Source organism: Aethalodelphis obliquidens, unplaced genomic scaffold, assembly GCF_003676395.1.
Source record: "Aethalodelphis obliquidens isolate GAN/ISIS:26980383/991018 unplaced genomic scaffold, ASM367639v1 scaffold45, whole genome shotgun sequence".
Taxonomy (NCBI): domain Eukaryota; kingdom Metazoa; phylum Chordata; class Mammalia; order Artiodactyla; family Delphinidae; genus Aethalodelphis; species Aethalodelphis obliquidens.
In genome coordinates this window covers 1,680,482-1,701,600 of record NW_020837989.1, presented here as the reverse complement: position 1 = coordinate 1,701,600, position 21,119 = coordinate 1,680,482, and the positions used below count along the sequence as shown (strand labels likewise).

General features: G+C 51.2%; 2 protein-coding genes across 3 annotated transcripts in view; one reads left to right on the top strand and one right to left on the bottom strand.

The window, feature by feature from the left end:
* Positions 1-1,721: 1,721 nt before the first annotated feature.
* NIPAL4 (NIPA like domain containing 4) lies at positions 1,722-16,287 on the top strand. The gene is made up of 6 exons (XM_027081436.1): positions 1,722-2,004; positions 5,150-5,389; positions 8,844-8,900; positions 10,076-10,166; positions 12,407-12,567; positions 13,785-16,287. Exons 1-6 carry the CDS (start codon positions 1,752-1,754, stop codon positions 14,408-14,410), a joined length of 1,428 nt encoding a protein of 475 aa, XP_026937237.1. The 5' UTR covers positions 1,722-1,751; the 3' UTR covers positions 14,411-16,287.
* Positions 16,288-16,635: 348 nt separating this feature from the next.
* Positions 16,636-21,119, bottom strand: part of ADAM19 (ADAM metallopeptidase domain 19) — an 89,156-nt gene continuing 84,672 nt past the window's right edge. The window contains exon 22 of one of the 2 annotated variants that reach the window (XM_027081433.1): positions 16,636-16,982. In XM_027081433.1, coding sequence (XP_026937234.1) covers positions 16,974-16,982 — 9 coding nt within the window. In that variant the 3' untranslated portion in view covers positions 16,636-16,973. Of the gene's footprint in view, positions 16,983-17,034; positions 20,670-21,119 lie in introns of those variants that run through there. The other variant, XM_027081430.1, reaches the window with a different exon arrangement.

The window sequence follows — 21,119 nt, the reverse complement described above, 5'->3', positions numbered from 1 at the left end:
CACACACACACACACACACACACACACACACACACACACACACACACGAGCAGGAAGGGCTGTCTTATTTGACTGACAGATAAGGAAACTGATCCTTCTGGAGAGAAGGTGACTTTTTAAAGTCATCCAGCAAGTTAAGGGAAGCCACATGCTGCGAGGACCCTCCCTTTGAGGCCCAGCTAGAAGGCCACCAGCAGAGGGTGGAGGGTGGTGGCTTGGGAGACAGGGTGAGGATATAGCAGCTCTGTTTACTCCTGGCACCCTCAGTTACTGGCTATGGGACCTTGTGGGGATGGGGCGGGGGTAGTTTATCAGTATTTAAAATATGGCTTTTTCTACTCCTATACAAAATGTTATTAGGGGAAGCTGGTGACAGGTATATGGGAACTCTGTGAAATATTTTTGTAACTCTTCTGTAAATTCAAAATTACTTCGTAATCAAAAAAATTTTAATACCGTTTTCCCTCATCTGTACCATGGAGATTAGCACCTGCCTCACAGAAGGCTTAAATGAGATAATGCCTGTAAGCCTTTAGTACAGTATCTGTCCCCGAGTGAAGACTCAGTAAATAACCCCTTTTAAAAGCTACTTGCTCCAGAAGGCCAGTGACCTCTCGGCACCCACCACTACTTTCTTGGCAGTCCTCACTCCTTGGGAGCAGAGTTATTTCAGCCTAAAATGCCAGGCTTGGTGTGGTTGCTGGGAGCATGCATTTCATCTTGGCTCTTCTGCTTCCTAGCTAGGACCCCGGGGCAAGTTACTAGATCACTCTGTGCCTCAGTTTCCTTTCTATAAATCATAAAGCTACAAGTAAGTTTGTCATGAGGTTTAAATGAACTGGGAGTTTTCAGCACTAACAGCTGTGCCTGGCCTATAGCAAGCAATACACAAGTGTTTTTAAGGTCCAGCTCAGTGTTTCTCGAACTCGTTTTACTAGCACCCACAGTAACAAATATACTTTCCATCACCACCATTTTTTTTTTTTTTTTTTGCGGTACGTGGGCCTCTCACTGTTGTAGCCTCTCCCATTGCGGAGCACAGGCTCCGGACGTGCAGGCTCAGCGGCCATGGCTCACGGGCCCAGCCGCTCCGCGGCACGTGGGATCCTCCCGGACCGGGGCACGAACCCGTGTCCCCTGCATCGTCAGGCGGACTCTCAACCACTGCGCCACCAGGGAAGCCCCACCACCATTTTTCTTTTTGATGGTGATTTGGAAAACACCAGTCTCTAGATAGTTGATCCCATTTTGTTTCCCCTATTAATAATATATAAGGTTCTTGGGGGACAGGGAATATGTTTGATTCATTTGGTCTCCAGTTACTTCATTTCCTTCTTTCATTCAATTTACCAAGCTTGTATCACCCATTCATTCCACATATATGTATCGCCCTTTATTGAGCACCTACTATGTGCCTGTTGCATATTAGTGCCCCAGTGCAGATCAGACCTACGTTAAATGAATAAATAAGGCAGGGAGGTAGGAAGCCAGGAAGGTAGGCAGGAAGGGAAAAAAACCGAATGTCCTGGATGCCCATGGCCCGAGAGAGCCCCAACTGGCAGCAGTTCCCCCTTTTAGTCCCCACGTTCCCACTTCTACCTCAGCCAGAAAATTGAACCCTCTCCAGCCACCCTGGAGTCCATCAGCTGTCTAGGTGCTGGTCTGGCGTCTCGAGGAGAGGCGGCGCCCGGGGACCCGCCCCCTCTGACGCCCGCTCCGGGATCCAGGCAGCCTCCGCGCCCCCGGAGGGCATGCGCCCCTCCGCGGGCAACTCGAGCACAGGGCCCCAGGCCCACGGAGTTGCCCAAGAGGCCGGGCGGCTCCTCCCCGGGGACCCTCCCCCTCTGGGGCGCGTCATTCTCCCCACCCCCGGGTCCGACCCCGGCTGCTCCTCGCACGCCGGCCACGCGGGGGACAAATCTCAGCCACCTGCTCCGGAGCCGGGGAGCCGGGGCACCGTCCGCCCCATGGAGCTGCCGGCCAGCAACACCAGCTGCGAGAACGGTGCGTGAGGCCAGCGGGGACCCCGTGCGCTCTGCGCTTCGCCTTCCCTCCCTGCTGCTCTTTTCCTCTGCGTCCTCTCCTGCCAGGGGGACCGAAACGGGGAGGGGGTCCGCATGCGTCGTCCCCCACCCAGTTCTCAGGCCCGTCTTGGGAGGGAGCAGGGTTCTGGCTGACTTTCCCCCTCTTTGGAGCTGGGTAGCTGAGGGGGGAATGGGAGAAAGGGGGACGTGCGTGGGAGGGAAGAGGCGGGATTTATCGATTGGAGCGGGTCTACCAAGAGGTGTGTGTGTGGGGGGGTGTCTTTTATGTATAGTTGCTTCAGATTTTAGTACCTGCCCAGGTCTGTCCCCCTGGGGCTCATCAAAGACAGGGTAGAGGGCGCAGAGACTCACCACCCCCAAACCCACATCCACCTTTTAGGAAAAGGAGGGAAAGAACAACCCAGGAAAGGATAAGGAAAGATTCTGGGCTTTATGCTCAAGTTCTTATTATGAACCTGGGTAGTGGACTAGGCTCTTTACCTGCATTATCCCAGTTAATCCTTAACACAACTCTAGAAGGCAGGTAGATATTATTACCTTCCTGTCACCATTCTGGAAGTAGGGAAAATGAGGCTCTGAAAAGCCTGATGAACTTGCTCAAGGTAGTACAGTGGGGAAATGGAATATAGAACCAGGGCTCTTGGATTCTAAAACCTGTACTGTGCTCATCTCCTTTCTTGGTATTTCTCCATTTTCCTACCTGGTCTTGGTATGCAGCCTGTGGGATATCCCTGTTTTTCTAACTTCTCCTCTCCAGTGAAGCTTTCAAAGCGGGCCTGTTGGGTGTTAGCTGGCCTTGGTTTTCTGAACAGTGATGCGGTCCATTTTCGGCCTCGTCTTCCCCTGGGGAAAAACATGTTCCCCAGTCTTAGCATATTCAGGAAGAGAAGCAGGAATCATCTGGCCCAACACCCATTTGCCAAGATGAGCACGCTCCTCAGAACTGGATTTCCTTTGGCCATCAGCCCTCTCTCCTTTTCTTTTTACCCCTGTGGGAGGACTTGACTCGATGGAGGGCACTGTGCCCCTTGGATGCCTCAAGCCTCCCCCAAAGAGCCAGGCCCACCCTTTGGCTCCATCTGCTGGAGGTGAACCTTCAGGAGGGCGGGGGAAGGGCGTGGAAATGGGCTTGGCCTTCCTCTTGGGAGTCGCCCTCCTTGGCCCACATCCTCCCAGGTTCTGGCTCTTTTCCTGAACTCAGGGAACTCCCAGGATTTGACTCTTGCCCTAACTGAGGAACAGGAGTGAGCAGTCAGAACAAGTTTGATTAGGGACCCAGATGGTTTCTTTGTCTCATCTTCTCTGGATTGTGACACAGGTGTTGGAAAGAGAGGTCTCCCACTGCAGAAGACACATGGGCGTCCCCTGGTGGGTTCCAGACCCAGCTCTGCCACCAGGCTTTTATGAGACTCAAGCAAATCCTTCCCCATCTCAGGGCCTCAGTTTCCCCAGCTGAAAAGAAAGAGGGTTAGACAGGATGCCTTCTAAGGGCTCTTCCAGCTCTGCTGTTCCATGCTCCTGTGCCATGGAAGAAAGGTCAACAGTGCCCTTCCTTCGTTACGCCAAAATGCCACTCTGTGCTCTAGATATGCCAAAGCTAAAGCTGCCTGGCCTTTTGGACTTTGGGCCCTTCTAGTGCAGGCCTAGAAATCTAGCTTGGTTCAAGGAGAAGTGCCTGGCCCGGGCCTACATCCTTGGCACACGAGCCTGGGTCTTTGTGACCCACAGTTTGAAAAAGACCTTCTACTACCAAAGGTCACAAAGTCAGATACTTATAGGGGCCGAGCACATAACAAAAATGACTGAAGGGAGCCGCGTGTGGACTCAGGGGAATCGCAAAGAGCACGTCCTGTCTAGGGGTAAAACCACTGCTGAGCCACAGCTTACTGTTGCCTGTGGGACCGTGTGCCCAGCAGAGTAAGCAAAGGCAGCCCTGAAGCTGGACTTTCATGGGAAATCTCCTGATTTTTAAATGTTATCAGGGAGCTCATGTTTTAAGGTAACCTTCAAGAGGCTAAATGACACCCCATCCCCCTTGCCACCTGCTATGTCTGTGTGTGTGTGTTGTGTGGGGGGGGGGCGGGGGGCGCTGGTGACTGAGAGCATGAACTTCGGTATGATATGGGCTAGGGAAGCAATTCTGGCTTCACCACTTACCACCAGTGTAGCCTTAGGCAGGTTACCAAGCTTATCAGGGCCCCAGTTTCTTCAGCTAAAACCCTGGGCATGACCACTCTGCCGTCTCCATGATAAGGGATGCTCCTGAGAAGCCCCAGGGTGGTGGGCCCTGGGAGTACCAGAGGATTATTGCCTGTGCTTTGTACTGTCTCCTTGAACTTGGGCAGCTTAGTTCTTCTGACTGAGGGTCTGCCCCGCATGCCCAAGTTTGTCCTGTTGTCCTTGGTATTTGTGCCAGAAGAGCCAGCAAGGGTGTGCTGGCTCAAGGGCGTGAGAACTGATTGACTCTCATGGACTCTAGGACTTGGAAGGAGAGCTAAAGACAGATCCTGCATGGGGTGGCAGGGACACTGATCTCTCTGAGGCCTGAAGGAGGCCTCAGCCCTGACCACAAGCACCAGAGGTCTTCGAAGTAAGGCCTGGGGATGGTCGGTTCTGACAAACAAGGATGCTCGTATTTCATCATCTTCAGGCCTAGAGGGGCTGTGGACTCCAGCCTCACTCCCTCCTGTTACCTGTCAGGACTCTGCACTAGGGCTGCAGTTAGGGATACGTAAGTGAAGAGGCCTCTGGGAGGGGAGAATCCCTGTAGGATCCTGAGCTGTTGGAGGCCCATGTGCCCAGAGGCTGGGAGGGGATTCCTGTGGAGGCCGGGAGGTTGGATTCGATGAGGCCTGAGAGCTGTGGGGCCCTATGTGGTGTGGGGGTGGGGGGGGGGGCATCAGTCTGACTTAGTGGTGAGGTGCTGGAGTTCTGGAGTCAGACAGCCTGTGTTCTTAGGCAAGGCCTCCATTTCCACATCTATGAAGTGGGAATCAAAGACAGCACTTATCTGACACATGGTTGGAAGCACTTGATGAGTTCACGAAGGTCCCTAGCCTGCATGCAAATGTCCCCAGCGTGACTCTCACCGTGGTCTTCCCTAGGTTCCCTGATCAGCCTGTACTGCTCCTCCCAACAAGTCCTGTGCCAGATCGTCGGCGACCTCAGCCCCCAGGTGCCCAGCAGTGTCATCTCCAGCAGCTGGCAGGAGGGGTTCAGGCAGAACTACAGCTTCTACGTCGGCCTGGGGCTGGCCATCCTGTCCAGCTTCCTCATCGGCAGCAGCATCATCCTCAAGAAGAAGGGCCTCCAGCGACTGGTGGCCTCTGGTGCCACGCGGGCTGGTAGGCTCCTGGGGGGCAGGGCTGGATGGGGCGCTGGGTGGCGAGCCCTCGGCCAGCCCCGTGAACCTCCCTTCACGGGGTCCACTGTAGCGGTTTGAGAACCTGTCCTAGATAGGCACAAAAGGCTCATTGTCAGTCCCGTTGGGAGGCCGATCCACCCACAACAGGAGACCTTCCTTTATAATCCAGTAGTTCCTGAGAACTACATGATCGGTTAATTGGGGTGAAGACAGGGAAAAGTCTCAGGGCCAAGAATCAGAAACCCCGGGTCTAGTCCTGGTTTTATTTCTTACCAGTTGTGTCATCATAGGCAAGTCACAATCTCCCTACAAAATGGGAATATAATACCTTTGCTCAGAACAATGTCAGACACTGGTGCGTCCTCACGTACTATCAATCTGAGCTCCTTTATAGGCTACAAAAGAATTACTGAGTCTCTGTCCACAGGGATTTGCTTGTTTGAAAAATAAGACGTGTATCCATGAAACGATTGTTGAGAAAAGGACTCCTATGTTAAAAAATGTGTTCATTTAGTCATCATTCATTGTGTACCAGCTGTGTGCCAGGTGCCGTGCTAGACCTGGGGACACAGTGCCCTTGTGGGGCATTGAGTTGAGTGGAAGAGACAGGCAAGTCGATAAACAGTTGTTCTGTAGCATGTTAAATGCTATCATCGGGAAAGTGAAGAATGTTATGGCAATATTTTGGAGGGCCGTGTAAAGCCAGGCTTGAGGGGTAGGGGAGGTTTTCTGTAAGAGTTGATTTAGAAGCTGAGACCTACATGATGTGGAGATAACAAGGTGAGGGGAAAAGAGAAAGAAGTAGTATTCCAGGCAGAAAGAACAGCATGTGCAAAGGCCCAGGGGTGAGAGAGCATGAGTGATATTAGAAGCTGAAACTGTCTCAGGATGGCTAGAGCATGGAGGGGTAAGAGATGGGGTGAGGGCCAGCTCATGAAATGTCTTGTAAACCGGGCTCCAGAGTTTGAGTGTAATTGTAAGTGACAAAGGTTTTAGGCAGGGGAGTGACATAGTTCGATTTACGATTTGAAAAGATCTCTGGTTGCTGGGTGCAGAGTGGATTAGGAGACAAGACTGGAGGGTGGGAGACCAATTTGGGGAGAAAAACAACAGAACTTGGACCAGGAAATTGCAGTGGGAATGGAGACAAGTGGTGAAGTCCAGAGATAGATTTTGAAGGTAGGACTTACTGGGTTTGGGTTTGGTGTTGCCTGGCCCCAAGGGGAGGATGAAAAAATGAGTCAAGGTGACTCAGAGCGCTCTGCTTTGAGCAACTGGGGAGATGATGGTGCTATTTTCTGAGACAAAGAAAGCAGGAGGAGCAGGTTTATAGGAAGATGATGTGTTCAGGTTTGGACGTGTTCAGTTTAATGTTCTATGGGACACTGAGCTTTGGAAGCAGACTATTTGTGTTCCAATTCCAGCTCCTCAATTCCAGGTGATATGATCCTGGGCAAGAAAAATAGTTTTTCTGCCTCAGTTTCCTCATCTGAAAAAATGGGGATAGGAATAGTTCCAGCTATATCTTGTTGTGAAGATATGTAGTATGTTTAGAAAGATGCTTAGCATGGAGTAAGCACCAGTATTAGTTTTACTGTGATCTAAGTGGGAGAGCCTGACAGACAGTTGGATACCCAGGACTAGAGCCGGGTGTGCTCTAAAATGGAGAGATGTGAGGTGTGGACATGAAGTCAGGATCAGTGGTCATTGCTGCTCTATCTCCTCTTCTGGACAAGGGTTTGAAAGGCCAGAGACCTCCCAGAGTGCCAGAAAAATAGCTGCTTCCACTCAGGAGAGAGCAGAGCAAGTATCACTGACCATTCAGAAAGGCAGCTTCCCCAGAATCCATTTTTTCTCCCATCTGCTCTTTCAATATCTTCTCTGAGATTTCAACTCAGAGTAAAATGCTCTCAGAGCACTTTTATGGGAGATTCTGACTGCTTGCGGAACCTGAGGAAAGTTAAAGACCATCTTAGAAAAAAGGGCATTCACAAAAAGCAACATACAACTTTGGGATTTTCACAAAACTGTCTAAAACCCACCCTAATCATCATCATCCTCATTGCTAATACCGAGTATTGACCATGTGCCAGGCTCTGAGTCCATCATGTGAACAAAGCAGACACAATTCTTGGCTACATGGAGCTTCCCTTTTAGTAGGGGAAATTTCAGAAAATAAATAGATCAAATTATAAATGACAAGTGTCATTAAGGAGAAGAACTGAGTGTGACGAGAGAGAATCCCAAGGAAACAATAAAGATAAGGGGACCAGGGAGGGCATTTTAGTGGAAGCAGCATTCAAGCAGAGACCTGTAGAGTAAGTGTAGATATAGGCAAATATTGTTAAGAAGACTATTCCAAACAGGGAAAAGCACATGCAAAGCCCTTAAGGCCAAAAAGAGCTCATCATTTTTGAAGAACTCAAAGACAGCCTGACCAGCTAGACTGTAGTAGGAAGTGTGGCAGGAGAAGCCTTTGGAGAAGTGAGCAGGGTCAACACTATGAACAGGCTTGTTAGGGATTCTGGTCTTTATCCTAAGAGCATGTCGAAGCCACTGGCCAGCTAGAAGCTGAGGTGTGACATAATTCTTAAAAGACTCCTGGCTGGGCTTCCCTGGTGGCGCAGTGGTTGAGAGGCCGCCTGCCGATGCAGGGGACACGGGTTCGTGCCCCGGTCCGGGAAGATCCCACATGCCGCGGAGTGGCTGGGCCCGTGAGCCATGGCCGCTGAGCCTGTGCGTCTGGAGCCTGTGCTCCGCAACGGGAGATGCCACAGCAGTGAGAGGCCCGCATACCGCAAAAAAAAAAAAAAAAAAAAAAAGACTCCTGGCTACTATGAAAGGAATGGATTATGAGGGACAAGAGAAGAACCAGAGGAGTCCTAGGAGGCAGTTGCCTCAACCCAGACCAGAGGTGATAGTGCCTGGGAGTTGGGTGGTGGGGTGGCAGTGGAGTGGACACACGTGAGATGCATTTTGGAGACAGAATCAGCAGGATGGAATGGACGCAGAAGGTGGAGTAGTGGGAGGGTCAGGAGTGATTCCCTGGTTTCTGGCTTAAGCAACTAGGTACACGGAGGTGCCGCTTACTGAGCTTCATTTGGTGGGTAGGGAGCATTTAAAAATCAAGAGTTCCATTCGGGACAGAGTTTGAGATGCCTGTGCGAGACCCAAGAGTTGTCAAGTAAGCAACTGGATATACATCAGGGCTAAGAAGAAAGGATCAGGGTACATATATGACATAGGGTATCTAGATGGAATTTAAAACTTTGGAAGGGATGAACTCACCCAGGACAGGGCCCAGAAGCAGGCCTGGAGGACTCACCACAGCTGACATATACTGAACCCTTAGAGACTGGCGAGTGAAGGTAGAGAAGGAAAGGTCCTGAGAAAGTACGGCTAACCTCTAACTTCATGCCCATTCCTTTCTACAGTGGACGGAGGCTATGGCTACCTGAAGGATGCAATGTGGTGGGCTGGATTTCTCACCAGTAAGTGGGATCTTTGCTACTAAGGACAGTGCCCTATTGATGACAGAGGCAGAGATGAGAGGAGGGGTGGACGGGGCATTTCTGTCTCTATTGTGCAAAATATGAATCCAAGGCCCAGATTTCTAGGGGGAGAATCTAAACAGTCTTTGCAGGTAGAACATTTTACCTGCATCTCAGGTCACTTTCTCCATCCAAAGTCAGTCTTTCATCCATAAAGCATCTGTCCCCAGAGAGGTTTGTACAGAGCTGGTAGTGATAAAGGTGTAATTTCTCAACTTCCCCTGAAATTCAGGGAGCTATGATTGCCCGCTGGAGTCTTCTGGACTCCTGCAGGGCACAGCCTGGGACTCCTAAGTCAGCCGCCCCATCCCACAGGCAATTGTTGGCTCACTTAGAACATGGCTGGTCTGCCACCTAAGGTTTGCCCGCATTTTCACATTCACACATTCCTTTCCACCCACCCTCTCTGGCTTTCAAACCCTAATTCTTTGGGACGGAAAATTAGCCAGCTTTCGATTTGTAATCCCCTAAGTCAGGTTTTGATCCCTGTCTTAGCCAGAGTTATCACATTCATCATCTGCTTTCAAAGGGCAGACCCAGGTCACTCCCTATGAGCAGGGAGACAGAAGAGGCACTTGCAGGAGTCTGCAAACTGGAAACTCATATGGGGAGAGGTAGGCCCTTTGGGAATGTCTGACTTTCTAACCACCCGCCTGTCAATCTAGACTATCCATAACTCCTCTGGGAAAGACGGCTCCGTGGACCATTTGGTACCTGGAGAATCAGTAACTGTAGCTGTGTCTTTATTTGATAATTAACACTTTCTAGAGCTTACCTTGAAGATACAGACCAATCATTCGCAGTCCCTGAGATACACTTAACCGTGCCTAGGCTAGAAGCCAAGGGACCTCAAGAACCAGAAAGCACCATGTGACCCTGGACTCCAGGCCACCTCCCTATCTTTAACATGGGAGGATTTGGTCAGGATCATCTGGGCCTGACCTTCAGATCAGATTCTGCAGGGAGACAGCATAAGGGTGGGGATTTTAAGGAATGCTGGTCTGGGATTCTGTGAATGATTGAACACTGAATGAAGCCGTCTCTACCCAGTTTCATTTGGGCTGGAGATGGCGCATCAGAGCCACTGTGACCTCTCTTCCCCCTTAATTTCCTAGTGGCTGCCGGAGAAGTTGCCAACTTTGGGGCCTATGCGTTTGCTCCTGCGACAGTCGTCACACCACTGGGAGCGCTGAGTATCCTCATAAGGTTGTTGTCACCTCTCTTGCTGTCTCTTCCTATTTTCAGTTTGTTGATGTCCGGAACTGCACATGGGGTCAATTGCTACTTGCAGTCAAGGACCTGGGTCAGTCTCAGCTTCCAGAAAGAGGCAGTGTGCTGTTCAGAGCTCCGCACGCTTGGATGGTTTGCTGCCTGGGTGGTGAAGGGGCAGGCCAAGCCCAAACCAGGTGGAAGGGCTTCCCCTGCCGCAAGGCTGAATGTCTCATGTCAGTGTTTTGGTGCCCCAATAGGAGAAGCACACAAGTTGAAAGTACAAGCCCTAGATGAACCCTCCCTGGGTTCTATCTAACCTTATCTCTGCCACTTTGTAGTTACATGGCAGGTCACTTAACTACTCTAAGCCTCAATTTCCCATCTGCTAAGTGGGGATGTTCATAATACCTGCCTGAAGGCATTGATTTAAGGACTAAATGAGATGATGCACAGAAAGTGCCTAGTACAGAACAGGCGCTGAAGAATAACCACAGCTAACATAGATTGAGGGTTTACTCTGCGCTAAATGTTCTAAACATACTCCCTCATTTAATCCTCACAGCATCCCTACTGATTAGAAAGGAGGGGAGACCTGAGGCCAAGAGGGGTTAAGCATCTTGGCCGAGGTCACCCAGGTCCCAGGAGGCTGGGCCAGGATTCCCTCCCAGGCAGTCTAATTTCAGAGTCTGGGTGCTTAACCACTAGGCCCCATGGCCTGGAAGATGTTTGATGGTATTAAAGATAGCTGATATTAAATGTGTGTGCTTCCCATTGCCCCGTTCCTCCCAAGCTACAAACACAGTTCCTCTGTGGGGGGTCCTGAGCCCCATTTGAAGCTGGCTCTGATTGTCACCCTAACCTTGGAGCCCCGGTAAGTCCCTAGCCCACCACACCCAGTACCTGTAATTTCCTGTTTTGTTTTACCAGCTTGATGACAATTGTGCAGCATTTATGCAGTCAAAAACCAGATAGAGCCGTGACTCACATGGCACGGTTGGCTGATGTAGCTGAGATACCAGTATTGCGTATCTGATTAGTTTACAGATTCCCATCCCAGGAAGTTGGGAGCGGCAGGGGATCCTCCACTGTGTGACCTCTGCCTTTGCTAATGCTACTGGGTGCTGATGAACAGACATTGTGGGTAAAATGGTTTTGGGAGTTTTAGAGGAGAGATGGGAGACATTCAAAGGAGGTTAGACATCAATCCCCTCTTTGCTGATACCTTTAAGCAGGACTCATGAGGCTCATTGGGTTACCTTAGGTCAGCCAACAGGTCTTTGCCCTAAACTAATGCCACCTGTTTAAAGAAACAGAAGCATGCCCCAGCGATTGTACCTGTCTGGTCTCACCACCCTTCTTCCTTCACCTTTGCTGGCTCATTTGGAGGATGTGACGGGAATGAAAGTCACATCACCAAGGAACAGCAAGGAACTGGAGGTGTTTTGTCCAGAAAAGACTCAAGGAAGTCAGGAGAATTCTTCTCAGTGAGGTGTAGAAGAAAAACCATAGGCTTTATAATTAGACAGAACTTGAGTTCAAATCCTGGCTCGTGTCTTACCAGTTGTGTGATCTTGCCATCATTTAAGCTTCTATGGGACTCAGTTTTCTCATCTATAAAATGGACATATTTTACTTCTCAGAGTTGCAAGATGTTAGTGAGATAATAAATGGGAAGTTCTTAGCACAATATCTAGTATGTAAAGTGTGCCCAAGTGTCACTGTGGTTGTTTATATTGGCATATACAAATGGAAGAAGGAATGGATTTGTTTTGTATGGCTCAAGGAATAGATATGGGATGAGTAGAAACTACCATATTTTGGGCTAATAACAGAATGAACCTACAGGGAATTCATTTGCCTTGTGAAGGGGGGAGCTGCTTGCCACCAGAGGTATACAAGCCAAGGCTGAAAGCCTTCTGTTTGCAATGTTAAGAGAAGATGTGCTCATTGGGTAGGAACTTAGACAAGAGTGCTTTGAAGGGCTCTTCCAACTCTTCTCTTTGGGGATATTGTCCGTCTCTAAAATGAAAGAAGTTCACATGTATGTTGTCGATTCCTCCAGCCCAAACTGTAACCCTCCCCTAAATAAGTTTCTATTTCACACATTGAAATCTAGGGGGTCTAGAAGAGCTTCCACGTGTGAGAGTAGTGAGCCCTTGCTCAGCCCTCACTTTTCTCCAGGATGCTGGGACTGGGCTGGCTGCTGTAATCCCTTTCTCCACTTTCACACGCAGTGCCATCCTTTCCTCATATTTCCTGGGAGAGAGTCTGAACCTGTTGGGGAAGCTGGGCTGTGTGATCTGTGTGGCCGGCAGCACGGTGATGGTGATACACGCCCCCGAGGAAGAGAAGATCACCACCATCGTGGAGATGGCTGCCAAGATGAAAGACACAGGTAGGCTCCGGGCTCCCAGTGAGCAGGAAGGCACTGGGCGTGAACCATGTTAAAGGTCTGACTGGGTTCTGGCCATCTCAGGTGCTGCCATGTGGAGGAGGAGGCAGCAAGCTCAGGGAGGAAAGCTGATGGGCTGGTACTGAGGCTAGCTTACAGGTTCCCAGCCTGATAGGTAGCGATGCTATTATTATGTATTTGTTATGTGCCAGGTACTGTTCTAAATGCCTTGTTTGCATTGTCTTAGTTCAGGTTGTTTTAACAGAATATCGTAGATTGGGCGGCTTATAAACAACAGACACTTAGTTTCACAGTTCCGGGGATCACGATCAAGTCCTAGGTCAAGGCCCGATAGACTTTGTTCATAGATGGCCAGCTTCTCGCTGTGTCCTCATCTGGTGTAGAGGGCAAAGGAGCTCTGTGGAGCCCCTTTTATAAGGGCAGTATTCCCTTCCTGAGGGCTCTACCCTCATGCCTGAATCACCTCCCAAAGACGTCACCTCCGAATACCATCCCATTTGGGATTAGCACTCAACATGTAAATGGGGGGGGTGGCATTCCGTCAATTGCGTGTATTAATTTAATCCTACAAAAAAGCTCCTATGAGGAAGGTCCTAATATTAATCCTATTTTACAAAGAGGAAACTGAGGTCTTGGGGGTTTAATTAATAACTTGTACAAGTTATTAAAAAGTTGTGTTTCTGGAACTGGGACCCATGTTTGACTCCAGAGCCCACGTTCTCTTTTTTTAAAATTTTTGGCCACACCAGGTGGTGGCATGTGGGATCTTAGTTCCCTGACCAGGGATCAAACCAGCACCCCCTGTCAGAAGCACGGAGTCCTAACCACTGGACTGCCAGGGAAGTCCCAAGCCTAGGTTCTTTCTTTCTTTCTTTCTTTCTTTCTTTCTTTCTTTCTTTCTTTATTTATTTATTTTTGCGGTACGCGGGCCTCTCACTGTTGTGGCTTCTCCCGTTGTGGAGCACAGGCTCAGCGGCCATGGCTCACGGGCCCAGCCGCTCCGCGGCATGTGGGATCTTCCCAGACCGGGGCACGAACCCATGTCCCCTGCATCGGCAGGCGGATTCTTAACCACTGCGCCACCAGGGAAGCCCCCAAGCCTAGGTTCTTAATGAGACATCCCATTGCCATGAGTGGAGGGCTCTAGAGGCTACTGGCATCCTCCCAGGTCAGGTTACCTGTCTCCATCCCCCACAAAGGGTACATCGTGTTTGCTGTGCTTCTGCTGGTGTCCTGCCTCATCCTCATCTTCGTCATCGCCCCACGTTATGGACAAAGGAATATCCTCATCTACATCGTCATCTGCTCTGTGATCGGGGCCTTCTCCGTGACCGCCGTCAAGGGTCTGGGCATCACCATTAAGAACTTCTTCCAGGGGCTGCCAGTTGTGCGGCACCCTCTCCCCTACATCCTGTCCCTCGTGCTGGCCCTTTCGCTCAGCACTCAGGTCAATTTCCTCAACAAGGCGCTGGACATCTTTAATACCTCCCTGGTGTTCCCCATCTACTACGTGTTCTTCACCTCGATGGTGGTGACCTCCTCCGTCGTCCTCTTCAAGGAGTGGCACAGCATGTCGGCCGTGGACATTGTGGGCACCCTCTCTGGCTTTGTCACCATCATCCTGGGTGTGTTCACGCTTCACGCTTTCAAAGACCTGGACGTCAGCCGGACCAGCCTGCCCCACATGCACAAAAACCCAACCCCGCCTCCCGCCCCAGAGCCCAGCATCGTTAGACTCGAAGACAAGAATGTTCTTGTGGACAACATAGAACTCTCCAGGGCCCCATCACCAAAGAAGCCCGAAGTATTTATAATCCATTCGTAAAGCTTGGAATACATGAGTGAGAGGGTGAGCCCTGTGGTACAGCCTGACTGCTCAATTTCAGAGCCACCTGGTTATTTTCAACACAGCTCTTACCAGTGGGCTCTCTTTTCTTGAGACGTTCATTTATACCTCACCGCTGTTTCCGGGAGAAAAGTCCCTACCCAGTGAGCAGTGGCGGCAGAACCTCCTGGAAACACAGCCTCAGTGACCAAATACCCTACTACACGTTGGTGCCAGCAGGTCCCCGGCCCTCCCGTCCTCCTCGGTGCCACCTCTGTGCTGTTGGGAAGAAGATAGGATTTGATCCGTTGAATGTAGCACAAGCCAAGAACTTCCCTGAAACGTTGGTCATCAGGAAATCCTTCGCACTGGTTCTCCTCCTGAGACGGATTCACCGTTCCTGAGCCCAAGACTGAAGTGCAGCTGGCCCTCCGAGGCCCAGAGAGCAACTCGCCGTGCCTCCCACCCAGAACCAACAGACACACAATTATTGTAAAACGTCTTGTTGCATTTGCCACCTCATCTTCGGAGACAGAGGCGAGACCTCAGCTGACCTACTTACTGTGAAAGCCACCTGACGTCTCAGGGAAACACTTCCACCAGCCCCGTTCCCGGGAGCAGCCAGCCTGGAGGTCAGCATCTGTTTCCATGCGCCCGACCCCTTCCCCACCCTTCCCTCTCTAGACACATCCTAAGGAGTCAGTCATGGAGACATTCAGGCAGTTATCTGAGAACTCAAAACAACACAACAACAACAAAAGGTGCTTGCTTCCCAGCCAAGCTCTGCTGGCCAAGCCCAGGGTTTCATTTTGCCTCGCTCTCCAAAGAGAACAGCGATTGCACTGCTCTTAAAAGTGGCCTGGCTGTCGAGCAGAATGCACTTTCCTTTTCCTCAAGGAGTAAACCAGTATGATTTGGGGAGATGGGGAGAAGAGTAAAGGGCAGTCAGGAAAGCAGACACAGGCTCTCTGGAAACCAGGGGCTAACTTTTGTGTTTACTCTGGTGGTGAACCAAGAACCCAGGTGGAAAAGGCTCTGGGTAACTTTTTTTTTTTTTTTTTTTTTTTGGACACACTGCGCGGCACGTGGGATCTTATTAGTTCCCTGACCAGGGACTGAACCCGCACCCCCTGAAGTGGAAGTGCAGACTCTGAACCACTGGACCGCCAGGGAAGTCCCCTCTGGGTAACTTCTGGGCTGAAGCCTTAGAGGCTTGGCCAGTGGGATCAGCTTTGAACTTCAGTGGCCAAGTCGGGGGGTGTAAGCTTGGCACGGGGTGCAATCTGGCTGTTGACCAGATCACCACCAAGTCCCCAGCTCCACTGATGAGCTGCCCACACTGGGAAGCAGTGTGTCACGACTGCTCCACCACCACCTGCTTTGGGGACTGCCTTTGGTCCCCTCACATTTGACCAGAGGCAGTCAAAAACCAAGAGCAGCTGGAGAGAGACATAATTAATATCCCCTCCCTTCCTGTCTTCTCTCCAGCAGCAAGAATGTGAGAGTTGATATGAGGACCATTGACAGGGAGGTAAGGGAGCCAGTATATCTGTAAAGAAGGAAGACCTGGCCCTCAGCCCCCAAGCTGGTGCAGAGCCTCCCCTGTGTAACTCCACACCCGTGCCTGTGTTTACGTCCTGTGCCCTAAGCATAGCCAAGCCCAGGCCAAACTGTTGCTGGCCTTGTAGCTCCAAGGAACAGACTGGCTTCCTGCACCGCCAGGCTCAAAGCCACAGTTTTTAATGAATGTGGATTTCTCTCTGTAACTAAAATCAATGCAACATGTTGGATCTTGAGAATGACTAATCTGAAGGCCCTGAGAGCGTGGTCTGCAGGGTCAGGAATAAAGACCTCTGAGTGTGTTTACTTGATACTTACATCTTGGCTTTCCTTGGACACGGAACAATTAAAGTGGTTCCTCTAGTGCCGGGGGGCCAGTCCCCAATCTCTGGAGAGTTCTGGCTGCCAAGGAAGTCCCTCCAGTGCCTTCTACAGCCACGCCTTCACTAGAGAGGGAAAGGCTGTTTGGGGAAGAGCGTCAGTGGAAGACACCCATCCCATGCCTGAGCCCTTACGAGAAGCCAACCACAGTGCTAAGAGCTTCACGTGAATACTTTTTTTTTTTTTTGCAGTACGCGGGCCTCTCACTGTTGTGGCCTCGCCCGTTGCGGAGCACAGGCTCCGGACGCGCAGGCTCAACAGCCATGGCTCACGGGCCCAGCCGCTCCACGGCATGTGGGATCCTCCCAGACCGGGGCATGAACCTGTGTCCCCTACATCGGCAGGCGGACTCTCAACCACTGCGCCACCAGGGAAGCCCCATGTGAATACTTTTAAGCTCTCACAAATCCTCAAGTCGATCTATATCATTCATGCCGTGAGTGACCCCCAGACCTATTAAAACTAGACTGGCCTGTGTCCAGGTGCAAAGACAAACAGCTCCCTCGACTGGTCATGGGAAAACCCAGGGCTTTTCTGTGGCTCAAGATCTTCCATGGTGGCCTCACAGGCTGGACAGACGGTCTCTGTAGGAACTCTTCTGAGGAGTCCTCGGTGATGGATCCTATCCAGGCTGGCCAGTGCAACGTTAAAACAAAGAAACAAACAAGAGTTGCCAAACCAGACAACATTTCAAATGACAATTTAATTAAATACAAACAAGGAAAAAAGGCACCACAGCCCATTCAAGTATTTTGCATAGATATACAAATATTGTAAACAATTAATAGGTGGACGAGAGAAAAGAGGATCTGTTTTCTGTGAACAATCTCCCAAATAAAAAGAAAATTCACATTGCCCTGGATCCCAGACGCACACGTACATACACACAGTGGATGCATGGAAGGGTGACTTTGGGGGCACTTGGCTTGGATTCTGCAGAACCGCTCCTTTGCACGGTTCCCTAAGGATGGGTGGAGCACCTTTCCAGTTGGCATACTCTTGACTTTCTTGCGTGTCCAGCAGAGCTGTTACATACACATTTAACGCCATCACTGACTTTAGAACTGGTCCCCAATTTAAAACGCGCAAGTTTTCCATACCCTCGGCCAAATAAGAACAAATTCTGACATAGGTAAGGGGAGGCTTTGTTCAAAAGGATTATTGCAAGAGATGGCGAGGGGCCATGGCCACAGGGGGATGGGGCTATGACAGTACTGTAAGGTCTACAGTGAGACCCTAAGATCTGCGAACCTCTCAGAGCTGGGGCAGAAAGGAGCTTTTCTTTCATAGGGGGAAGTCAATAAGGCTAAAAAGAACCCACGGCAAGCAGGCAGTTACCACTGGAGCCTGGTGCCTGGGCTAAAACTCCCACTGAGACAGGGAGAGAGGGTGCAATCCCCCTTGATGTCCCTTGAGGTTTACATTTCAGAGATGCCTCCTAGGCTCTTAAGGAAAACACACCTACCAAAAAAAAAAAAACCAAACGAACAAACAAAAGAACGCACCTAGGGTTGAAAAACTGGCAGGAGGCTAAGTTAGCTTCTAAAAAGATTTAGTCTCCATCTGAACAGAAGGCTGGTTAAGTCACTCCACCAAGCCTCAGTTAGGCTCCCCTCCTACCCCCCAGACCCTGAGCATGGACTCACCCTTGGCCAGAGCCAGCATACAGCCCCTCCCCCAAAGGCTGACCACAGAGATGGTCCCTGAATGTGGTTTTTTCCAGCCATGCTCACTCCTTCCTATAAAAGGCCCCTTCCGTCTGAGCTGTGGGATGCTCATAGATCTTGTAGCCGCTCAGCTCTCCTGAGCATTCTCCTAATGCAACTGCCCCCTGCCCCTATCGCAACACTCCCTTCCCCAGTCTTGCAGTAATCCTTGAGAATAAAGTGCCTCTTTCCCTAAGTCCATGTTGGTTTCCGTCACCTCAAAGCAGCACATGGACACAGGAGGGGAAGAACGGGCTATGACAGCCAGGCTTGCTCCTGGGCAGACTCCCCGCCGGCCTGCCGGAACACAGCCAGGAGTCAAACAGTAAATAGAACCGGCTGCTGAAAGTCTTACCAAATTTAGAAAATTCAACCATTTTCCAGTTCACAGTACAATGTTTATGGGATGGAGGTGGTATTAAAAAAACTGAAAACAAAAACGGGAACAAACAGGAAAGCAACAATCCAGGTCTCTTTCTGGTATGGTTCCAGGGAGGGTGGATTTCAGGTTCAAAAGGCTCATGCAGCCACAGTGGCTGGGGCATTTTCACTTCAGAGCCTTCAACCTCCTGACGTTGGGGAGAAAAGCTGGACATGCCACAGGAATGTCAGTGAGGCAGGGGGTTGAGTTTAAGGGTGATTTCAGTGGAGGGGTGTTTTCACCGTTAATTGTCTGGGCCCAGCCTCGAGGCCTGGGGCGTCTCGAGTAGCACACTTACATGGAAGGCCGTCCCCTGACCTCATGAGGCAGCAAGGATGGTGGACATCGGCTGTGGGGAGCAACCAGGGCCCCTGTCGGCAAGACAGGGGTGTGAACATCACCAATAACACAACCTGACTACCTGAGGAAAGAGAACTTCATTTTCCTGAGCTCTTTCTAAATCTATCCCAAGTGTCCCCCCGCAGGTGCACAGCCTGAATATCCCACTTGTCTACAAACCCAAGAATATCTAGTGAGCACCTATTGTATACAGAGAACGATAAGGGGGCCCCGGGGTAATGGTTGGGAGTGAAAACTCAAGCCTCTTCCTTGCACTGAGGTTTTCAAGAGCAAACGTCTGTTCACTGCAGGAGGCAGGGAGGGCCCCAGCTGCCCGGCACCTTTCTGGGGTGGGAGACCATCCCAGAGAACATCTCCGGTGGTTCTCTGAAAATCCTCCCAGCTAGCAGAGCACCACACAGCCCCCATTCCCTGCTGCAGGGAGGACAGGACCAGAGGAAAGAACACAAGGAAGAGGATGAGAAAATGTCTGGCTGGTCCCGGCACAGACTCTGTTCCGTCAAGGCTGCTGGCTGCTGCTTCTCTAGGGATCTCTAGAGACAGGTCTGCTCTCTGCTCAGAAGACAACGGCCCTGCCTCAAGCCAGTGACCAGGTCTGGAGACAGGCTGGGGCTCCCAGGATGTCCACTCTCCTCCCTGCACCCACCACTGTCCCTGAGGACCTTACTCAGATTCAGGTCAGGGAGTAAAAGGAAGACCCACACTCTGCTGAGGTCACCACACACCATGGAAAGTAAAGCTACGACCCCACAGCCATGGCCCGAGTCTACCCAGGTCAACACTCTTGAGAACCAACATAGGAGATCCTGTGGCCAACCTGCAGGCAGGACCCTGACTTGCAGGTCACAGCACCAAGTCCCAGAAAGTCGGGACTGCTGGAGATTCACTCTTCACAGCACCACACATTAAGCGGGTCCCAGCGGAGAAGGAGAAATCAGAAGCGTGAGGCACTTGGAAAATGCAGAAGAGAAAACAAGGAGCACTCAAGAACAGTGGCGAGCGGAGTCGAAACCTTTGGCTTGACGGCTCAGAGGGGGCCAGGGCTGTGCTCCCCCTGCTGTCTACACTGCCTGCAAATAGTACCTGTCTGAGTCAGAGTGACCCTGGGGAGTAAGGGGATGCGGGGGCTTTGGTGGGGGAAGGGGGGCAGCGTGAGGAGGGAACTTGACGTGTTCACATATGGCCACAGAGCCAGGAGCTGTGACCTCAACCAAGCCCTGGCTGGAGTGACCCCTCCTGATCAGTAAAGCTAAAAGGGACAGTAAGTGCCCAGCCTCTGTCCAGCCTGGGACCTCTGAGGAAGATGGAAGCAAAGGAAAGCTCTCATGCGTACCCTCCTCCATAGGACGTGGATGGATGGCTTCTCCAAGCTGAGTCCTGGCCTCAAGGGCTAAACAGACTTTTCCCAGCTGGGCTCGCCAGCTCGGACAGCCTGCACCAGCTCGACTGTCACCTCTGGGGTGAGGGGCCAGCTGAAGGGCGGATAGGGGACGAGCAGCCATTCAACCTCTTCGGCTCTGCCCTCCCTACCTGGGGCTGAATATTGCACAAAACAACACTTGGATGCCGTTGATGGTAGGCACTCTGGGCCTCTGTGGAAGCCGAGGTGGCACTGAGTCAAGGAGGAGATTTTTCAGAGATGCAGTCGTTCCAGGAGGAGGGGAGGGGGGAGGGGGGCTCAGAGGTGGCCAGGCATGCTTCCTCCAGATTCCGTGGCCACGGCTCCTCTGTGGTGTTCAGAGCCCTCACAGGAAGGGAGAAGCGCCTTCAGACGGGTCTAGATTTTCGAGCTAGCCATCCCCACAGCCCTCTGTGACCTGTATTCAGGAAACTGCAGGGAAAAAACAGAGGGAGAGAGACATCAGCTCCGTGCTATCAGTGGGGAGCTGTCCTCTGGCTTGTGACAGGTGGGCATGAGTGGCAGACTGTCACCTGAGAAGAAGGGTTTCCGCAGAAGTCTGTCCACATGTCTGCTCGTCCAGACCATCAACTCTGCAGTAAGAGGCACGGTGGCAGCCCCCAACCCCCAGCTGACAAGCCATTCTCCTCCTCCCTCCCAGCAAAGCTGCAGCTCAGTCTGCAGAGTTCCCAGGGCCTCGCAGGAACACAGGGCAGTGAGCCAGCTTCCTCACCTGCTCCCCTCTGCCCCAACTCCCAGGACTAAGACTAAGTCCCAGGACTACGTCCCAGGGAAGATGTATTAAGAGGGGCCATTTGTGCACAGCCTACCATAGGCCAGCGGTTAATGTAAATTAACTGCCTTGACCTTCACAGTAACCCG